At 30.8% G+C, this 22,032-nt stretch overlaps 2 protein-coding genes across 2 annotated transcripts; both read left to right on the top strand.

Moving 5' to 3' along the window:
- Positions 1-5,264: 5,264 nt before the first annotated feature.
- LOC101515562 (uncharacterized) lies at positions 5,265-8,488 on the top strand. The gene is made up of 4 exons (XM_004498867.4): positions 5,265-5,515; positions 5,612-5,719; positions 7,149-7,316; positions 8,109-8,488. The coding sequence occupies exons 1-4, from the start codon at positions 5,414-5,416 to the stop codon at positions 8,229-8,231; spliced, it is 501 nt and encodes a 166-aa protein (XP_004498924.1). The 5' UTR covers positions 5,265-5,413; the 3' UTR covers positions 8,232-8,488.
- Positions 8,489-10,646: 2,158 nt separating this feature from the next.
- Positions 10,647-15,159, top strand: LOC101515236 (glycosyltransferase BC10). The gene is made up of 2 exons (XM_004498866.4): positions 10,647-11,538; positions 14,300-15,159. The coding sequence occupies exons 1-2, from the start codon at positions 11,050-11,052 to the stop codon at positions 14,942-14,944; spliced, it is 1,134 nt and encodes a 377-aa protein (XP_004498923.1). The 5' UTR covers positions 10,647-11,049; the 3' UTR covers positions 14,945-15,159.
- The last annotated feature ends 6,873 nt before the right edge of the window (positions 15,160-22,032 follow it).

The raw sequence follows: 22,032 nt of genomic DNA, 5'->3' as shown, positions 1-22,032 counted from the left end.
TTGTTGAGATGGAAAAACGCTTTGTAAAAAGTGATAAGGCTGAAACAAGTTCTTTGCTTCAGAATTTAATTTCCATGAAGTATCAAGGCAAGGGAAATATAAGAGAGCACATTATGATGATGTCCAACATTGCTTCTAAGCTTAAAGGTCTAAAGCTTGAGTTGTCAGATGACTTACTCATTCATTTAGTATTGCTGTCTCTTCCTTCGCAATTCAGTCAGTTTAAGGTGACTTATAATTGTCAAAAGGAGAAATGGACTCTTAATGAGCTCATTTCATTATGTGTGCAAGAAGAGGACAGGCTGAAGCAAGATAGGACTGAAAGTGCTCACTTTACTAGCATCTCTAAAGACAAGGGCAAAAGGAAAAGAATTGAGGAGCCCAAGAACAAAGCTGCTGCTAAGGGTCCAGAACAAAAGAAGCAGACTAAGGATAACAACTGCTTCTTCTGCAGGAGTTCTGGACACGTGAAGAAGGATTGTGCCAAATATCACGCTTGGCGTGTTAAGAAAGGTATGATTCTGTCTTTGGTCTGTTCTGAGGTTAATTTAGCTTCAGTACCTAGAAACACTTGGTGGTTAGACTCTGGTGCAACTACTAACATCAGTGTTTCAATGCAGGGTTGCCTGAACTTCCGAAAGCCTAGTGATACTGAAAGATGGATCTATGTAGGAGATGGGAAGAAGGTAGAAGTTGAAGCCATAGGAAAATTTAGATTATTATTAAGTTCCGGTCATTATTTGGATTTAAAAGACACTTTTGTTGTACCGTCATTTAGACGGAATTTGATCTCTATTTCTTATTTGGACAAATCAGGATATTATTGTTCATTCGGGAATAAAGAATTTACTTTGTCTTTAAATTCGAATGTTGTTGGAACCGGTTTACTTTCTGGTTATGATAATCTTTATTTGTTGGAAACTGTGGCTAACTATAATGAAACCTTGAATGTGGAATCACGTGGTACTAAGCGGAAAATTGACAATTTCAATTCAGGGGTGCTTTGGCACAAGCGTCTAGGTCACATCTCTAAAAATAGAGTTGAACGACTTGTGTCAGATGGAATTTTAGATTCCATTGACTTCACAGACTTTAACGTTTGTGTAGCATGCATTAAAGGAAAACAGACTAAAGATAAGAAATTAGGCGCATATAGAGCTACAGACGTCTTAGAATTGATACATACGGACATCTGTGGGCCATTTCCAACTCCTTCTTGGAATGGTCAACAATATTTTATATCATTCATAGACGATTATTCTAGATATGCCTACCTTTACCTAATTCACGAAAAGTCCCAATCAATAGACGTGTTCAAATCCTTTAAGGCAGAAGTTGAGAATCAACTTAATAAAAGAATTAAAAAGGTCAAATCTGATCGTGGTGGTGAATACTACGGCAGATATGACGGTTCAGGTGAACAACGTCCGGGACCATTTGCCAAATACCTAGAGGAATGTGGAATCGTCCCACAATACACTATGCCGGGGTCACCCAGCATGAATGGTGTAGCTGAAAGACGAAACAGGACTCTTAAGGATATGGTAAGGAGTATGATTTGTCATTCCACCTTGCCAGAGTCACTCTGGGGAGAGGCATTAAAAACAGCAGCATACATTCTTAATAGAGTACCAACTAAGGCAGCGGCTAAAACACCTTATGAGCTTTGGATTGGGCGTAAGCCTAGTCTGAAGCACCTTCATGTTTGGGGATGTCCAGCTGAGGCAAGGCCTTATAGGCCGAATGAAAAGAAATTTGAACCCCGAACAATTAGCAGCTATTTTATAGGGTACTCAGAAAAATCAAGGGGCTATAAATTTTATGATCCTAATTTGAGAACAATTTTTGAGACGGGAACGGCAACGTTCTTTGAGGATATTGAGTTTGGGGGGAAGATTAAGGTTAAAGATTTTGTCTTTGAGGAAGAATCGGTAACAATTCCAGAACTGATTCTTCCACCAATTGACTTTCCCATTATTGAACAAACTCAAGATGATCTGGTTGTTCAGGAAGAACAAAATCCAGATCAAATTCAAGATCCTCAAGAACAAGTGCCTCAAGAGCCAGCTCCATTGCGGAGATCCACTAGAGAAAGGAAAAATGCTATTTCGGATGATTATGTAGTATTTATCAATGAGGTAGAGGAAAATGTTGGCATGACGGAAGACGACCCAGTCAACTTTCATCAAGCCATGCAAGATTCTCGTTCAGATAAGTGGATCGAAGCAATGAATGAGGAGTACAAGTCTATGCAAGACAATTCAGTTTGGGAACTTATCCCATTACCTGAAGGAAAGAAACCCATTGGTTGCAAATGGATTTTTAAAACCAAGCGGGATTCCAATGGTAATGTGGAGAGATATAAGGCACGTCTTGTAGCTAAGGGTTATACTCAAAAGGAAGGGATTGATTATAAAGAGACTTTCTCTCCGGTTTCATCGAAGGACTCTTTAAGAATAATCATGGCTCTTGTTGCTCACTTTAATTTGGAGCTTCATCAAATGGATGTAAAAACAGCTTTTCTCAATGGCGACATTGATGAGACGATCTATATGGTGCAGCCAGAAAACTTTGTGTTGGGAGACCCAAAGAATATGGTGTGCAAACTAAGAAAATCCATTTATGGGCTAAAACAAGCTTCTCGTCAATGGTACCATAAATTTCATCAAGTAATTCTCTCATTTGGTTTTGAGATGAATACAGTTGATGATTGTGTGTATCATAAGTTCAGTGGGAGCAGACATATTTTCCTGGTCTTGTATGTTGATGACATACTGCTTGCCACTAACGATATAGGCATGTTGCACGAAACTAAGAAATTTCTATCAAAGCATTTTGAGATGAAAGATCTTGGTGACGCCTCTTTTGTATTAGGAATTCAGATACACCGAGACAGATCTCGAGGTATTCTTGGATTGTCACAAAAGAGCTATATCGATAAGGTTCTCAAAAGGTTTGGGTTACAGGATTGCAAACCAGGGGACACCCCAGTTGCTAAGGGAGACAAGTTTAGTCTCAAACAGTGCCCTAAGGGAAGTTTGGAAATTCAAGAAATGCAAAAGATCCCTTATGCTTCAGCTGTAGGGAGTCTTATGTATGCCCAAGTATGTACGCGTCCAGACATAGCGTTCATAGTAGGGATTTTAGGCAGATATTTAAGCAATCCAGGTCTTGACCATTGGAAAGCAGCCAAGAGGGTCATGAGATATTTGAAGAGAACAAGAAACTACATGCTCACATATAGGAGGTCAGACCAGTTAGAGATCACTGGGTACTCTGACTCGGATTTTGCGGGATGCCAAGACAGCTTAAGATCAACTTCAGGCTATGTCTTTCTGTTAGCTGGTGGAGCAGTTTCTTGGCGTAGTGCCAAGCAAGGTCTTACTGCTTCATCAAGCATGGCAGCAGAATTCGTAGCAATTCATGATGCATCTGACCAGGGCATTTGGCTGAGAAATTTTGTCACGGGGCTGCAAATAGTTGAAGGGATTGAAAGACCACTCAAGTTGTATTGTGACAATAGATCAGCAGTCCTGTATTCTAACAATAATAGGAGCTCAACCAAGTTAAAGCACATTGACATTAAGTTCCTAGTTGTTAAAGAGAAGGTACAAAGTGGATAGATATCCATAGAACACTTAAGGACAAACTCCATGATTGCGGATCCGCTCACTAAAGGTCTACCACCCAAGGTCTTTCATGAGCATACTGCTCACATGGGTGTGCTACAGTTTGAGGAATCTTGATTTTAGTGGGAGTTTCGTCCATTATGTAATTTATGTTCTATGTTTAATTGTAAAGTACAAATACATTGTATTTGGACTTTCTGATCAGAAATAAAGTTTTAAAGTATTCAGTTTTGGTTACTTTGTACATTTAAGTTATGGTATGATCTCATTCGGTAAAGTAGGACCAGTTGAAAATTGACATGCATTGACCAACTTCATGTAATTTTCATGCTACACTTTTCATAATGGGTCTATGTCATTTAGTTGTGTCAGTACGAGTGATCATTGACGGGTTTAGTTATGCTTATTATGACAAAAACCTTTTTGGTTCCATGTGCTGATATGATTAATGGGCGGGACAATTTGGATTATGCTCAAGGTAATTATAATAACATTTTTGACATCATAAAGTCTAACACACTCCTAAGGATACATGTGTGACCAGTGGGAGATTGTAAGATTTATGGGTCACATATGTAATTAATTAATAAAGTGTGTTAGGGTCATTATATAATTAGCCAATAAACTAGGGGTCAAATAATATATAATAGTTTATGGCTAAAGAGCATAATAGTTATGAAAATTAATAGTGTAGATACCAGGCAGTTTCTAATTTAATGAGGGGCTGAATTGGAAATACTGCAATTTGGGATATAACTAATAATAGTTATATATAGGGGTAATGGTCCCCAAGGCAAACACAACAAGACTATTCAGTTTCAAAACCCTAAAGGAGAAAACTCTCTGGTTCTCTCTATCCCCATCAAGAGAGCAAGGTCTTCAGGGTGTTTTGCTGAGGAAGATCACCCAACCCATTGGCTCTATCATCATCATCCCAGGATTTCATCAATGACAATTCCCACAGGTACGCTTCCGCCTTTGGTTATTCATCATGTAATTGGCATGGATTGTTGAGCAAAAGAAAGGGTTTTTTCAACAACGTGAACTGAGTTCACGTACACATACGTTATCTTAGTTCACGTAGGTAACATGAATTTTAAAACTCCATTGATGTACGCAAACTTAATTGACGTACGTTTACGTAAACCTAATTCACGTACAATCAGAATTTTCATAATTTCATCAAGTACGTGAATTCGTTTCACGTAGACGTACGTGAACTAGTTCACGTACGAAACCCAGATTTGAAAAAAAATAACCGGCTATAAAACACAACAAAATACATACCTAATTGATTTGAGTCACTATAATGATGAAGATGATGAAAATGATGAAAATATTCAAAATGATTAAAGATTATTGAACATGAAATGTATCAAATGAAGAATATTGAAGAAGATTGAAGTTGGTAGGTAATGAAGATGAAGAAGATGAAGATGATGAAGATGAAGATGATGAAGATAAAAAATGAGTGGTTAAGTGAATATAGAGGGGAAGGTAGTTTGAGTATTTTGGGTTTTAAAAAAAATTAAGGAGTGTGGGAAGTAATTTGAGGGGTGTGGGAAGCAAAATTGAAAAAAAAAATAGAGAAATTCTAATATTAATGTGTTCATTAATTTATTATTCATCTATTTTAAGAATAAAAAAAAGAAATCATAACAAAAAACTCATCGCTGCATATTCCTTCTGGAACCATCCACCATCCAAATTCCAGTTTTCAGTTAGAAGTTCGTAAAACCCAAAGCAAGCAATTGAGAGATCGATTGAGTTTAACGGCAACAGAAATGGTGAACTACATGCTGATGATAACTGCTGAGCTTGAAAACTTGACCAATCTTCAACCTCAAGCTGGCTGCGACGATCCCAATTTCTCCTATTTCTTCAAGGTCACCTATCTTTTTGCTATTTTCATTTACTGCATGCTTTTTTTTTCTCCTTCTTTTTCGTCTTTAATTTCCGTATTATTATTGTTTTGATGATAGTTGAAATGTGGGAGGTGTGGAGAAATAAGCCAAAAAGATACTTGTGTGTCGTTAAATGACACCGTTCCTCTCCCAGCTGGCAAGGCCACTACTCATCTCATTCAAAAGGTATTCTTCAACTCGGCATTTCATCAAACAGATTTCAACATCATTTTTAATGTTGCATAAATGGATCAATTCGGTGTGAACGGTTCAATTAGAATAATAAGGGATAAATTTATAAGGGGCTTTCTTGTATGTTGAGAACTTAATAGTTATTTTTGTTTGATAAGATCCCATAAGTTAGAGATAATCCAAAATGGGCTGTTATGTTTACATACTAAGGTCCTCTTTGGAGAAACAACTTAATTAAGGGCTTAAAACATAAGCAATTATATAATATTATATAAGTACTTATGTCTAAGGTATTTCTATAACGAAAGGTAAATAAAGTCAAACAGTTTTCACATAAGCCACTCTCTTCGGAATGAAATACATGCAAAAATGGTATTTGAAAAGTTGAAGTATCTGGTTTAAATTTTAGATAGGATACATTAACTTTTTAAATTCCTTTTTGCTTACGTTTCATTTTGGAGGGTGTATAAGCTGTTTTCATAAGCTATTGTGGAAAGTTAACGAGAATAAGCTGAAAAACAACTTATAGACATGTCATAAGTTGTTTCCACGAGCTATACCAAACCGTCTCACAAGTGCTTAGGTCTGCCAATAAACTCAAAAAAGCCAATCCAAACAGTCTTAGATGGTTTACTCTTATGACTTAGAGATTCCTTACCTGTATTTACATTTTATTATATTCTCCAACGTGGATCAGTTAGCAACATGTGCATCGGAGAGCTCCATACTAACTAGTAATTCTAGCTGTAAATCTTTACCTATAAATAAGTCTAAGTTTGGAGTTACCCAATTTCAAATCCTTTAGTTTTGTCTTTATATTTTGTATATACATGGTAGAGAAAAGGACAGGAAACATTATTCAATCTCCCAGTATATTATATGCATACTGTATTTTTATGGATTCATCATCGGACAACTATTTTTTATCCAACTAGGTAGAATAGGGCCATGTTTGGATTAACAACTTGATTAAGTGCTATAGTATAAATGTTTATCATATATAAGTATTTATGTATAAGCTATTTCTATAACAAAAGGTAAAATAAAGTCACATTGTTTTCATAAAAGCTATATGCTGTTTTCATAAGCTATCTTAGAAAGTTTATGTAAATAAGTTGAAAACAACTTATGGCAATCTTACAAATGTTTGTGCTAGGAGGTGAACTCATATAAGCAATCTAAACAGGCCCTAAGTCTATTGCAGAAACATGTATATCATGATTTGCATAAAGTTATTAACTAACTAAATTTAGGTTTTCAGTTGCCTGACTTGTTATATTATGACCGAACAGAATTATATTATGTTTGCTCTTGTGCTGTTTATGTTCCATCTATGTCATAGGACGGCTCATTCTTGTTCTGCTGCATAACTCTAAATGCATCTGCTGCGCTGGTTTCTTAACACCCTTTATTTGGTTTGTAGTGCAAGTTTTGTGGCAGGGAGAGCACTGTAACTATGATCCCAGGTAGAGGACAACCACTAACCAATGAAACAAGTGAATCAGGGAAGTTCACCCCACTGATGTTATTTGACTGTCGGGGCTATGAGCCGATAGATTTTGAATTCGGCGATGGATGGAAAGTCGAGTCGGTGAGTTTCGTTGTTCTTGTCGATGCTTTCATTACTTTTGGCATCATATCTTTGATATTCTCCTCTGATTGGTTTATGTTGCTGATATATAAATTGGATATGGTAAATTGTTCATATACTCTATTCCATCTGTTGCATACTTCCTTTGCTTTTTTTCAGTAATTGTTGCAGTTAGATGTCACATTTGATATGGTTTGATGCTTATTGTCGATAACTAGATATGTATATTATCCGTAGTATCAAATTATCAATTTCTGGACATACGTCGGAAAAGTTTACCGACAAAACTCCAAACTGAGAAGAATTTGATGTGATTAACTTCAACGTCTTCTACTCTACAGTCTTGAAACTAAACCAATAATCATATGAGAAAATTTGCAAGCTCAAAGTAATTTTCATTTTTTTCATAATTTTTAAGTCCAAATTGTTGTGAGATTTGCCAGACATGCAGTCCCCTCTGCCCTCTTGAAATAAGTTTCAGTTTATAGCTGTAACATATGATTTTTCTGGTTTTGAAAACCTCTATTTTCCAGCTTTGGTTATCAGCTTTCTTCTTTTACATGTAATTTATATAATACTTTCTAGTTCAGTAAATAAATGTAATACTTAGTTTCTTCCTATGCTTATCCTCCATCCATGTCTACATCATGTCTTATTTAAATGAGATTAAGATCTATGCTCTAATTCTAGGATATAAATGAGATTTTATACACTTGCTCCACATTTTCATTGCATTATAAATTGTCTGCTTGTTTGCCCTTTTTTTTAAATAATGCAAGTTATATTTTGTAGCTGGAGGGGACAAAGTTTGAGAATGTTGACTTGTCAAGTGGAGAATTTGCAGAATATGATGAAAAGGGAGAGTGTCCGGTCATGATATCCAATCTTCGAGCTACTTTTGATGTGGTGAAGTAAAGAGAACTAATACATGTTTGAATATTTTCTCGATGTATAAATTAACTGTTCTGTTTTGGAAGATCATAAGTGACTTGACAGTAAATTTGTGGGATCCTCTTAATATTACACATAAATTCTGCAAATTTATTGGAGGGAATTTGCAGCTTCCAAGGGATTGGTTGAGTTCACTTTGCATTCCAATTCCCTATTGAGACGTGTGTTTGTTACATCTTTCAAGGAGTGTATTAGAGAAGCAATAATTTTTAGCTTTTCAATTGAGTAGAATTGATTTTGTTAAACAAATTTGGTTACAATCGAGTTGAAAATCACGCTTCAGACTGAAAAAAAGTCAAACATAAATAGTTGAAAATCATGCCTCAGACTAAAAGAAGAATTCAAACATAAATTACAATTACTCGTCCGAACATGTGATTACCCTTTTAATGAAATGTGCATGTCAAAATAAAAAGGGGGTAATACTGCATTATATAATTAACCAATAAGAAAACTAGTTAAAGATAAAAAGGGTCATACTGCCTTATAAATAAAAAGGGTTTTTAAGAAAACTAGTTAAAGATAAAAATAAAAAATATATTTTGTTTACTGAAAATCTCATATTCAACACACACGTGTGTGTATATATATAAATGTTTAGTAAAAAAAACATGTATTAACTATTTGTTTTGTTTTGTTTTTTTTACTAAATTAGCTTCTTCTTTTTTTACTAAATTAACTTGTTTTTTTCTTTTACTAAATTAGCTTTAAAACCTTAAATATCAAACATTAATCGAGTCAAAAATAAATAAATATCAAACAATGTGAAATAGAAAAAGTATACAAATAGTGCACGATTATAAATACTAAAACTATATTTTCAAAATAATATTAGTTAACCATTATTTCTATATTCAAAATTGCAAAATTAATTTTATTTAATTTGTCCATAATTATTTTAAAAGATTCCTATTTCTACCTAATGACAAAGGAAAAAAGACAAGGAAAGGAAGATACAAAACAGCCGATCTGATGAACTCATTTTACGAAGTTGTTAATGATGGAACACAAATTACTGATATTTTATTTAACTTTTGTACGGTTGTGAGCAGAAATTCGAAATTATATATATATATATATATATATATATATATAATTACATTTTTCTTTTCTTTTTTCGTGTGAAATATAAATACTATTTTTTATTATTATGAGAATCAAATAAAAATAATGAACAAATAAATAATATATTTACCCATTTGTTTACCAACATATTTAAAACATCTAAAACTCATTGAATACAAATACATGGTTCTCTCAATTTTTCAATAAAAAGATAGTAAATAAGTTTTCATATTTTTTTCCCTTAAATCCATATAAAAGTGTAAATAATCGTTTTATTCTTTAAAATTATAATGGTCAATTAATTTAATCACTCAAATTTATAAAATGAAAAATTAACTTATTAAATTAAACGAAATCAATTAATTTAGTAATTTCGGCAATATATTTATTTAGTAAAATACATAATCTTTTGTTGCATTAAAACAAAATGAAATTTTTAAATCTGTAATGTAAATTTTGAAGGAAAAAAAAGACTAATATTTTTTAATTTAAAAAACTAAATTTACTATTTTACAAATTTAAAAAATTTGCATTGGTTGTTCTTTATAATTTCAAAGACTAAAATATTTATTTGTTGTTTGTAAAATTTTATCTTATCTTATCTTATCTTTTTACTTTTTTTTTAATATTTTTTAGCTTATAAAATTTTGTCCTTATTAAACAAAAAACTTAAAGAATAAAATAATAAATTTCAGTTATTAATTGGAAAAAAATTATTTTTGAAAAGTTACTATAAATACTACAATTACATTGTTTTTGGTCAAACTATAATATTGCGTTTCCATTATAAAAAGTTATAAATTTATTTTTAAATTAAAATTTGAGATACAACTATTTTCTTCTAAAAAACATTGAATTTCTCACTCAACTAAGCTATTCCAACACTCAATACGAGGTAATGTGTTTCTACTTTCTAGCAAGCACGCAAAAAACGTAACCAGCCTATGCTCGTGTGCATCACAAAAACATTACTAAATTATTATTATTATTATTATTATTATTATTATTATTATTATTATTATTCCTTAAAATTCAAATTTTCATTCATCATCAATTGTCTCCAAGACCCATTTTTTTTTTCTCTGTAAACTAAATTATTATTATTATTATTATTATTATTATTATTATTATTATTATTATTATTATTATTATTATTATTATTATTATTATTATTATTATTCCTTAAAATTCAAATTTTCATTCATCATCAATTGTCTCCAAGACCCATTTTTTTTTTCTCTGTAAAAAATAAATTACATATGACAATTCCCTTTTTCATCTTCTTCCTCTGACTCTTCTCACTCTACTGTTTCTGTACCATACCACCCTTTTCATCAACTATATTATTTTTCATTTTTCCTAAGATCCAAAATAAATAAATAAATACCCTTTAGCTTCTATTAAACTATTCTTCAAAAAAGTTTCCATTTTGTTACTACCCATGTGCCATAATCTTGTTGTTATCAACCTCACATGTTCCAAAGTTGACTCTAGAACCTCTATTAGATCCATAGCGGTTGTTGTAGTCACTATTTTCTGAAAATTTTGGGTAACCGTAGTATGAATTTAACGCCTTTATTTGCATTTATGACATCATTTACACATTAAAGACTTGATCTTTCGTAACCCTTAATAGAGGGCCAAAGAAAATATTATTTTTTTTCGTTCTTTTTCATATTTTTTTATAAACTGTTTTTTTTTTTAGTTTTTAAGCAAGATGCAATCGAGGGTTGTGGCATCTGAAGAAGGGAAAGCAAAAGGGTTATCATTAGGATCATTGCGTTTACTTGTTGTTTTTGTTGCTCTATGTGTTGTGTTTTCTGTGATAAGCATATACACAATTAAGCATTTTGGGATTGAGAGTGTGGTTACTACAGTGAGTTCAAGTTTTCAACCATGTGATGAGAAACATGGTGGTTTGGAACAGTGGATTAAACCACCTTTGAAGCTGATCCATAATATGAGTGACAATGAACTTCTTTGGAGAGCTTCTTTGGTTCCTAAGATTAAGAATTACCCTTTTGAAAGAGTTCCTAAGATTGCTTTTATGTTCCTTACTAAAGGACCATTGCCTCTTGCACCCCTTTGGGAGAGGTTTTTTAAAGGGCATGAGAGTTTTTTTACTATATATATTCATTCGTTGCCTTCATATCAAGCTCAGTTTCCTCCTTCATCTGTTTTTTATAAGAGGCAAATCCCTAGTCAGGTATGAAGATTTTGATTTCGATCTCGTGATATTATGTTTATTGTTTCATTTGTAGATGCTTCCTTGATCTGAAGTTACTAATGCTTAATTGTTGTTAGGTTAGTTGTTTACATTGCTCATATTCTATTCACATGTTTTGTGTCTTTTTCTTTGGCCTTGTTTATATTTGTTTTAAGGTTCGGATGAGAATTTTTGGGGTTATTGACTGTGGCTGATATGCACTTTATCATGGTTGTATCTTACTTTTTTATTTTTGTTCTGCTGGCGATGCTGTTTTTCTTGTCATTGTTACTTGATCGGTGCATCAGTTTGCTAGGTAAGTAACTAAGGAAGTGGTAGATGAGGATATGCAAAACATGTAGGTTTACTATGTTGTGGATTTAGGTTCCTAATAAGATTAAGTTAACAAGTTAATTTCCTAAGGGAGATGCTATTAGAAGAATTCTAAATTTTATTGTGAATAGTTTTGTCAATTGCGGATTGTAAAAAATATTGGTTTGTTCAAATTTCACTATACTACAATGCTATAGCACCACTATAGCTGCTAATTGACAACACTTTATACTAAATAGCATATTGTGGAACAATTGCGATTTGTTCAAATTCCTCTATGTTAAGTCTCACTATAGCCGCTATTTGACAAAACGGACTAAAAACATGCTTTTGTGTTCTGTGTTGTTGTGTGGAAGCATAGAAACGGGTTGACATACCTCCTAATCATGTGTACCTAGTGAGTAATTGCAAGTTCAGATTTGTCCCTTTTTATCACGATCTGTGTAAATCTTATGTAAAGTTCTATTGTAAGGACACGATGAAAGTGTTTGGGAGAAGGAACAAAATAAGGTCCCTTAGGAGTTAAGATTGAGCTTCCAACTAGTAGAGGTTTGGCCGTAGGTAACTATTTATTCTCTGTTTTCTTTTGTAGTTCTTAAGAGGTTTGCGTTGGGGTTCTGATATTGTCTAAATGGATGGTCTGCACATATTTAGGATTTCAAAAGATGATGGAAAAGTATGGTACGTAGAGTAGCGTCATTTTTATTTCCAATGAGGGTTTGTCAAAGGGCGACTTTCCTATAAGCTTAAGCTATTAAGGGTCTATTTGGATTGACTTATTTAAGCTTATTTACTGGTATAAGTACTTGTGAGATTGTTGAGAGAGCCTATGGCATGTCCATAAGCTACAGTTCACAGCCTTATATCCCTGACATCTTGTTAGTGATTATTCCCTTAACCTAATATTCCGCACTACCGGGACAACTGTTAATACCCAGGGAAAATGACATGGAATTTGGGGCAGCTTTGAGCTGTGATCTCAAAATCAATTGCTGAACAGCCTACAGGAAGCTTAAAATATTGCGATTTTTAACTGGGTGATGAATATCAGGTAAGCCACCAATGTGCTGATTTATGTTGCTGAAGGGAGTTTGAGTTAGTTAGTGCTTGTAAGTTAGAAATTAGAATACTATAGCAAGTTTATTCAAGATTATAGAAAGATTGCGACTTGCGAGGCCCCTCACTGAGTTGACTAAGAAGATCAGTTTTAAATAGGGCTGTACCAAGCAAGCGGTCTTTGATTTTCTTAAGGTGAAGATGACAACAGCCCAGTACTAGCCTTACTGGATTTCACACCAAATAATATCTTATTGAGTGTGATGCTTCAGGGTAGTAGGGGGCAGGACTCTTCTCATGCAAGGGGGTAGGCCCGTTGCTTTTTTCTGCAAGGCGTTTGGAGTGTGCTATCTTTTCAAATCTGCTTATGCAAAATAATTAATGGCTCTTGTCTTGGTTATTCAACACCGGCGATCGTATCTTCTCGGGAGCCATTTTGCAGTCTCAGCCGGTGAAAAGAGCTTAAAAGTTAAAACAGTTGCTTCAGCACCACATTTCGATCAATAGAATTGACTTGCTACTTATCGATTTGACGTTGTTTAAAAATTGGGGGTTTGAGAACTGAGGGGCTGGTTCCCTTTCCAGGGTAAGTGAGATGCTGGAGTTCTCTGTTTTGCTCTCATATCCAATTTGGGATGATGGGAGTCAAGTCATAGAAGAGGTGCACAAAGATGTTGTTCTCCAAAAGATCATTGAATATTTGAAGAAGAATCCCATGTCTAGACCAGGATTTAGTTATAAAAATAGGGTGCTGTCCTGTGAAGACCGTTTGGTTATTTCAGCTCAATCTTCTCGGATTCATCAACTTCTCCTAGAATTTCACACTTCCCCGCAAGGTGGCCATTCTGGTTTCAATATGGGAGGCTCGCGGCCAATGTTTATTGGATTGGTATGAAAAGCAAGGTCTAGAAGTACATTAGAGGATGTTATTTTGCTTACAAGTGCAAACTCCCGTGTCCTCTAAAATACATCCTGTTTTTCATGTTTCACTTTTGAACGGGCGATTACCATGTTGCAAGTGAGCTGCTAAAGAGGACGGAAGGAGACACCATGCAAGGCTTTGAACTGGAAGGCAAATTTACTTAAAAACTCGAGTCTGACAACCTTGCTGGAAGGTATACCTTACGCTGTCCGAGAGAGAGAAAAATAGGAAATAGTGACGGGAATTCAGTTATCATATAATCAGAAGAGTTGTTAGGGGAAAGGCATCTTTTGGAATTCATTTGAGTTAGTTATGAGAGCAGTAGCTCTCTATAAATCCTCATTTATGTAACTAATATAGTCTCATACTCTCGTTCACTCTACTTGTTGCTTCTTTACTGTTTGATTAATTTTTTGCATCCTATGTTATCCTTTGATATTTCTTGTGCAGATTGCGGAGTGGGGAAGAATGAGCATGTGCGACGCTGAAAGAAGACTACTTGCTAATGCATTACTTGACATCTCGAATGAGTGGTTTATTCTATTGTCCGAGTCGTGCATCCCTCTCTACAAATTTAGTGTAGTCTACCACTATGTGAAGAAATCCAAACACAGCTTTGTTGGCGCATTTGATGATCCCGGTCCTTATGGAAGAGGACGCTATAACCCAAACATGGCCCCTCTAGTCAATATTACAAAGTGGCGTAAAGGCTCTCAATGGTTTGAAGTAAATCGAAAGCTTGCCATCAACATTGTCGAAGACACAACATTTTATCCGAAGTTCGAACAATATTGTAGACCGGCTTGTTATGTTGACGAGCACTATTTCCCGACCATGTTAACCATTCAAGCCGAGGGTGCATTAGCAAATAGGAGTATAACTTGGGTGGACTGGTCTAGGGGTGGGGCCCACCCGGCTACATTTGGAAGAACCGATATTTCGGAGGAGTTTTTCAATAGAGTTCGAGGCGGTCATGAATGCGTATATAATAACAATAGAAACTCTTCAGTTTGTTTTCTTTTTGCAAGAAAATTTGCTCCTAGTGCTTTGGAACCTTTGTTAGATATGGTGGATTCAAAAGTCTTAGACTTCTGATATATTTATTATACAGCACACCAAATATAGATGTTAATAAAGTATTTAGAAAACTAGCAAATTTTATTATATGGCATGACATTGGTGATTGCCTCATTGGTGAGTAGTAGATGATAGTGATGACCTCTTTTCATAACTGTTAGTTTCATTCTTGAATGTACAAAGAAAGGTATTGGATCTTAATTTGTTTCATATTAATCGTTTGGATCTTTTTGAATGTTTTCTTTAATTACTTAATACTGATTTTTAGATTTTTGGAGGTTCAAAATAAGAAGCATCATAAAAACAAGAATGGAGAATGGAGATTTTGAAAATTTGATGCAAAAGTGACTAGAACTGTTGTCCTATAAAAAATGGTTGAAATTATTTGGAGCCAATTTTATGTAGTTGGTGAAGATTTTGAACCAAGTTTCTTGATTAGTGAAGAAGAATTTTCCAGCACACTCTTTTATCTTTGGGATAAAAATAACAATTTTGAATTGAAAAGGGGTATAGGTACATCAACTATGAATCTATGATACAATCCCACTAATTTTAAAAAAAAAAAATACCTCAACTAATGAAATTAAAACCCAAATGGTTTTTATTTTATTTTATCAAATGACCCAAATGGGTTAAATCAGATACAAAAGCATGTAACAAAAATGGTATAGCTTCTATCCAAACCCCCTTAGGATTGCTAATGGCAAATTTGGCAATACAAATTACAATGAGCCAAATTGTTGCCACTTCTAAGTGTGGGACTAAGGCCCAAATTTCGTTCAGCACTCCATTGAGAACACTTGAAATTTCTCTAAACCATGAATTTATTTGGTAACAAATATCCACCGCAACCTCACACCGAGCCACATGCTGTGAAAGGGTCCATAACTGTTTTCTTATTCCAAGTAGCTACTGCAACTCACCCTTGTCGTCACGAATTGCTCTATGTGATTATAAATGTCATATTTGCAACTCATTTCAATTTAGTTTTAATTATTTTAATTTAATTATACCTTGCGTTAATATTAGATGTATTAGTCCCAAATCATTCTAGTTTACTTTGGGTTTGTGATAAAAGTGAATATATTAATATTTAATAAGAATAATTTGATAAAATTACTGTTTTATATTTATAATTTCTTTAATTTATATAATATAAATAGTTTCACACTTGTAGTAGAATTGTAGAGAATTGTGAAACTTGTAGTAGAATTGTAGAGAATAATAATTAAAAATATTTTACAAAGTAGAATATGTTTTTGATCTTGTTCCGTTGTAGGTCAAGCTGGCAATCTTGATTATGTTCAAAGGAGAATGTTAATTTTTAGATTAAACAGCATATGTGATCCATTCACTTAATTTCAGTTATTTGTTTAATCTTTTATGTTTTTTTTAATTTGGTCTTTTATTTTAATTTTAAGTGACAATTTGATTTTTATATTTTAAAATGTCAACAATATTGTTCTTTTTTTATAAAAATTCAAAAAAAATTATCAAATTTTTCAAACAAAATCCATAAAATTAATTATCATCTCAATATAATGTAAATTTCATCAAATGCATAACTTAAATCTTTAAATAAACTTATATTTTTATTATTTATTTGATGAATTTGATATTGTTGGAGATGAAAATATGAGTTTATTTAAATATTTGAGTTATGCATTTGATGAAATTTGTATTATATTGAAAATGATAATTAATTTTATGTGTTTTGTTTGAAAATTTTGATGAATTTTTGTAAAAAAAAAAAAAGGATAACATCATTGATATTTTAAAACATAAAAGATCAAATTGTTACTTAAAATTAAAATAAATAACAAAATTGATAAAAAAAAATTACTAAAATGTTAACTGAAATTAAGTTAAGAGAGCGCGTGTCCTATTTATCCTAATTTTTGTCATATATTTTTGCAAGAGAAAAATGTTATGTATTTATATAATACTCATAACTCATAATCACCAACTTTCTCGTATATGGTAAGCAAGTTTCTAATTGCTCAGATACCCTATTTTTTGGATTCAATTATTTATTGAGTACATCCTTGTTAAGAAATAGCAATGCTAATAATGACTTTTTTTTATCATGAGAAACAAATTCATATATTACATCTTATTTCACAAAATAATTACTTTTTAAAATTGAGGTTTATTTTTCTAAAATTTTGGTTGTGCATTTTTTTGGGAATTATCCTATATTTTTAAGAAGAAAAAATACACTAAAAATATAAATCAATTTTATATTGACTTAAAAAAAAATCAATATCTAAGAGCTATATTTAAATTGCAATTGCAAAATGAAATTACATAATATTCATTGTGAATTTTTATGACAACATCTTTATTAAACTCTATTTTTTAAAACATTCAAAATAATCAAAACTATATAAACTGAAACTAGCTAATATACACTTGAGATCCAACCCTCGCCTTGATACACACCTTCAATATGTTTCACTGTCGTGTACTTTTAATAAACAATGTTAATTAGCATTAGAATATATAATATTCATAAGACCGAAATATATATATTAAGAAAGAAATCGGTCTACGATGAGCGACCTTGTTGGCGTGGATGTTAAGTTAAGTTCATTGACTAATATCTCTACTTAATGATTTATAAGAGAGTTTGATGTTATATTTCAATTTAAAATCTTTAAAATTAGTAGATATATTTTCAATCCCTCTTATAGATTTTCTTTATTTTATATTTATATTAGACTATCATATATAATATCATTTGTTGACGTGTGAGAGGACACAAGAACAATAACGAGTTAAATGATCAAAACACACAAGAGACTATAACACTAAATACATATCTATTATATATTTTAATATTTAATTTATTCGATATAAAACTTAATTACTGATATTTGAATCGACCAAATAAACTTTAGATATTTTTTTAGCAAATAATTAATTATCTAATAATTATATATATTAATAAGTGTATATAAATATTAATATTAAATCATATTTCCTTATGCAATTTTAAAATGAATAATTAAAATGTGTCAAAACAATTAAAAAATAATTATATAGATTGATAGATACAGCTTTTTTCCAATGCAATATATACAAAAAACCTAAACTTATAATCATCAAACAATATAATATGATAATAACAAGACAATAATTACAGCAAGAGACATTTATCCTAATTTTTTATCAACGTCATTCTTTATTATTATTTTATGTCGAGTAAGATTCTCCAAAGAGGCAAATTACATTTTTTACATTTATCGAATTACATCCTGAGTTACAAAAAAAATTACTGTTATGATCTTTCATCCATTAAAATAATATAAAAATTGACATAATCTTTTATAATTTTTATCTCACCTTTTAGTAAAGTTTAGTTTCCATGCACATTCAATATAAAATTTGTACAGTTATAAAATTTAATAAATTATGCATGTGACTTTAAAAATATATTATTTGTTTCATAATGAGTGTTATTTTAATAAAAATAATTGTTTTAAAAAAAATATTATTTATAATTTTTAATATAATTTTAATTTTTTTAAACTACTATTTAGTAATTATTATATACAATTTCAAGAATATTATAGAATATTTTGTGTTGATAATAATGAAAAATTCACCGATAACTAAGATCGATAGTTTGGTAAAATGTTTTTTATTTCTTTGAATTATTTTATTTTTTAATATATGTACAAAATTTTAAACGACACTCATTAAAAAATAAATAAAATAATTATAATAAATCTAATTTTAATTAATTGATAATATACAAAAATTTTACAAAATATCTTTATAAAATAAATTCCAATATCTTTCGACTGAAATTTATTAGTGATGTTGAGTGATAAAGAACCAAAAGATTGTGAAGGAAAACACATTAATATAAAAGTTTATAAATATAAATAATTAATTTGAGACATTTTATTTTTTTACTAACAGATAGAAAAATTTACTTTAAAAACACTATGTTGCCAGTTTGCTTATTAACAAAATAGCTTTCGCCTTCGGCTTAATTTAAAAAGAAAAAATCAGCTTTCTTTTTGACTGGAATAAGCTTTCAGCATTCCTATAATAGAAAATAAATAAATAAAAAACTCTCAGCTTTGTTTACGTTTATGTACGTTTCCTAAAAAAAAGTATATTTTCGTAAGAAATATTGTTTATTTATTTGTCCATTAACCATCCCAAAAGAGAAGGTTCTGGAACACATGATTACACGCAAATATTTTCCACGCGTTAGCAGAAGATTCGTTCATTTTAACCTTCCATTCCGTGGTGCCCACACCAACTCATAGTTTCAACTTTCAACGGCATCATTGCCCATTATTTATTCTTTTTTTGGGTGATTAAGTCTATTATTTATTCTTTAATGAATACTTATAGTGACTTGATTATTGCTTAATTTGTCAGGCCGTGGCGTGATTATTGTTAACTCAAACCTTGCGGACGGACAGGTTCCACTCCTAAAGAAGAGAGGACTGTGGAATTTTGAAATTAAGTACACAAAGTCACTATATGATTACTGAGTATTACTCATAATCATAAGAGTATATAAGAAAAAGTTTTGTTAACAAAATTCTAAAATTTAGATTAAATATTTATTTTTATTGATCAAGTTTGTATGTTTTTAGGAGAAAATAAATTTTTTCATAGATATTCTACATCTAATCATATTAAAGATTTGTTAAATAATAAATGTATGTTTTTTTTTTAATAAATATTCAAATTTAAATTTGTTAAAAAGTGAAACTTGTGGGAGTTTAGACCTCTATTATAATATGAAATATGAATGGCATTTGTAAAAAATAATTTCAAGTGAATATATTTTTTAATTTTTAATATAATATTTATTATTTTCTTAATTATATTTTTTAATTAACATTGTTGATATCACTTTTAAATAATTATATTTTATTTTGTATTTTTTATAATAATAAATACATCAATTTATTTATTGTATTTTCTTATTAATCCTCTTTTTGAACTCAAATATAAATAACAGAAAATTCAGTTTTTTTTATTGTCTTGAATATGAACAAATTTTAAGTAACTTTATCGCAATCAATGTTATTATTCCTAAATATAATTTTATTCTTAAGTTAATAATAATATATACGCGCATTACATACAAATAGTACTAATTACATTTGATTTTGTTTTTACGAAAAGAACAGTGGATACGTCAATCTTTTAATAAAACTATTATGATTTATTTTATTTATATATTTTTTTAATTTATGTAAAATAAAAATATTTGAAACTCACTGTGGGATACACATAAAAAGAATAAAAATTGTTAAAATTTATGTTTTAGTGCAACAAAAAATCAAATGATATTTAAGAATGATTTTTAAGCTAGTTAATAAATAATAAGTATTTATTATTTTCAAGTTATCGATGCATTTTTTAAAAAAAGGTTATGCGATAAATCTTTATGGTATTTGTTAAAAAATAAAAAAAAATACATTTTCACTGAAAACTTTCAGTTTTTTATAATTTTAAAATTTGAGTTACATAATTTTTAATTTGTTTATATTTATTTTATTAACAAGTACTTTAAGAATATTTGTTAGTATTTATCTTAAAAAAATAGTTAAGAAAAAATAGCATTCAAATAGATTGGAATTCAGAACATAAAACAAATAGTATTGAAAACATATTTTATTATTATTATTTTATTTTAAAAGTAAAAATATTATAAATTATTTAAATTTAAAAATAAAAATCACGTTTTTGTAAAATACAAAATTAATAACACCACTTATTTATTTGTGTATTAAAATTTTTAATGAATAATTAAGTGATTGGATTCAAACAATTAATAAACTTTATTTAAGAAATATTATTATTTAGGAGAATAAGAGTTTAAATTTTTATTTGATGTTCCTTCCAAGTCAACTATAAAATTTGTATTTTAAAATAATAAAAAAATTTATTAATTTTATTTACATTCTAGTCAAATGATCGAATTTTAAATTATCGAAATTTTTTACTTAAAAATGGATAAAAACAGTAATAAATATACTTTTTATAATGATAATAATAATAAAGTTTTTTCGATGAAAGATTATTTTTTTTACATCCCACAAATATATTTTTAGAGCATCTACAACGGGAGTGAAAATGAGTTCGTCCGCCAGCGTGTAATTACTTAACTTCCAGTTTTTTGTGGGTTCACCATTGGAGTTGTGCCAAGGTGTCATCACGGTACTGTCAGGAAGGAACGGTGCTTCACAGCAGTTACCTTTTTTTTGTTATAACCGCTACCTTTTATTAATTTATTAATAATAATAAATTTATCACTTTTTTTTAATTTATAGCGTTAACTTCTTTTTAATTTATTAAATAATAATAATTTTGTAACCATTAGCTTTTTTTTAGTTAATATACCACCTTTAGCCTTTTTTTTCTCCTTTAATTACGATTGTTAACTCATTAATAGAAACAATTTGTTACTCATACTTTTTCTTCACAATTTTTGTTACAGAAGTTTATTAAAATTTTTATTAACATACTTTTTTATTTATTTTTCTATTTAAAATAATATTTTAAGTTATAAGAAAATTAAATATTAATGTATAAATTAAAGTAATGGAATATAATATGATTTTTTTAAAGTTAAACTGTAAAAAATGAATAAAAAATGAATGAGTTGATTTAAGGTGATGTGGCATAGTAGAACTTGAATCATGTTGAGTTCACCGTTGGAGTAAAAAATGAGTGAATTACTTCAAGATGATGTGGCACAGTGGACCCATCTAAAGAACTCATATTGAGTTCACCGCTGTAGATGCTCTTAAGATCGTGTAGACGTGGCTGATGTTCTTGATGGAACCGCCAAAAATATAAACAGCTCGTGTGAAAGAGAGAGAAGTATACGCGCGACTCGGCGCGAGTGATTGCTTTAATTGTAAAAACGAGTCATGTGATATCTGAATCTGTTGAGGAGACACAACAGAAGCTCATCCAGCTGGCAACTAACATATCGCCAGTCTGTTATTCGGGCAGCTACCCAACCTGCCCGCAACTTCCCCTCTCTCCTTCTATATAAACCCACCCCTTTCCCTTTTACCTTCTTCATTCACCACCATTTCCTTCAAATCTATAACCAATTGAAC

Source organism: Cicer arietinum, chromosome 4 (genome assembly GCF_000331145.2).
Source record: "Cicer arietinum cultivar CDC Frontier isolate Library 1 chromosome 4, Cicar.CDCFrontier_v2.0, whole genome shotgun sequence".
Classification (NCBI taxonomy): domain Eukaryota; kingdom Viridiplantae; phylum Streptophyta; class Magnoliopsida; order Fabales; family Fabaceae; genus Cicer; species Cicer arietinum.
Note: the sequence above shows the minus strand (reverse complement) of the source record. Positions and strands in the feature narration are given on the sequence as shown.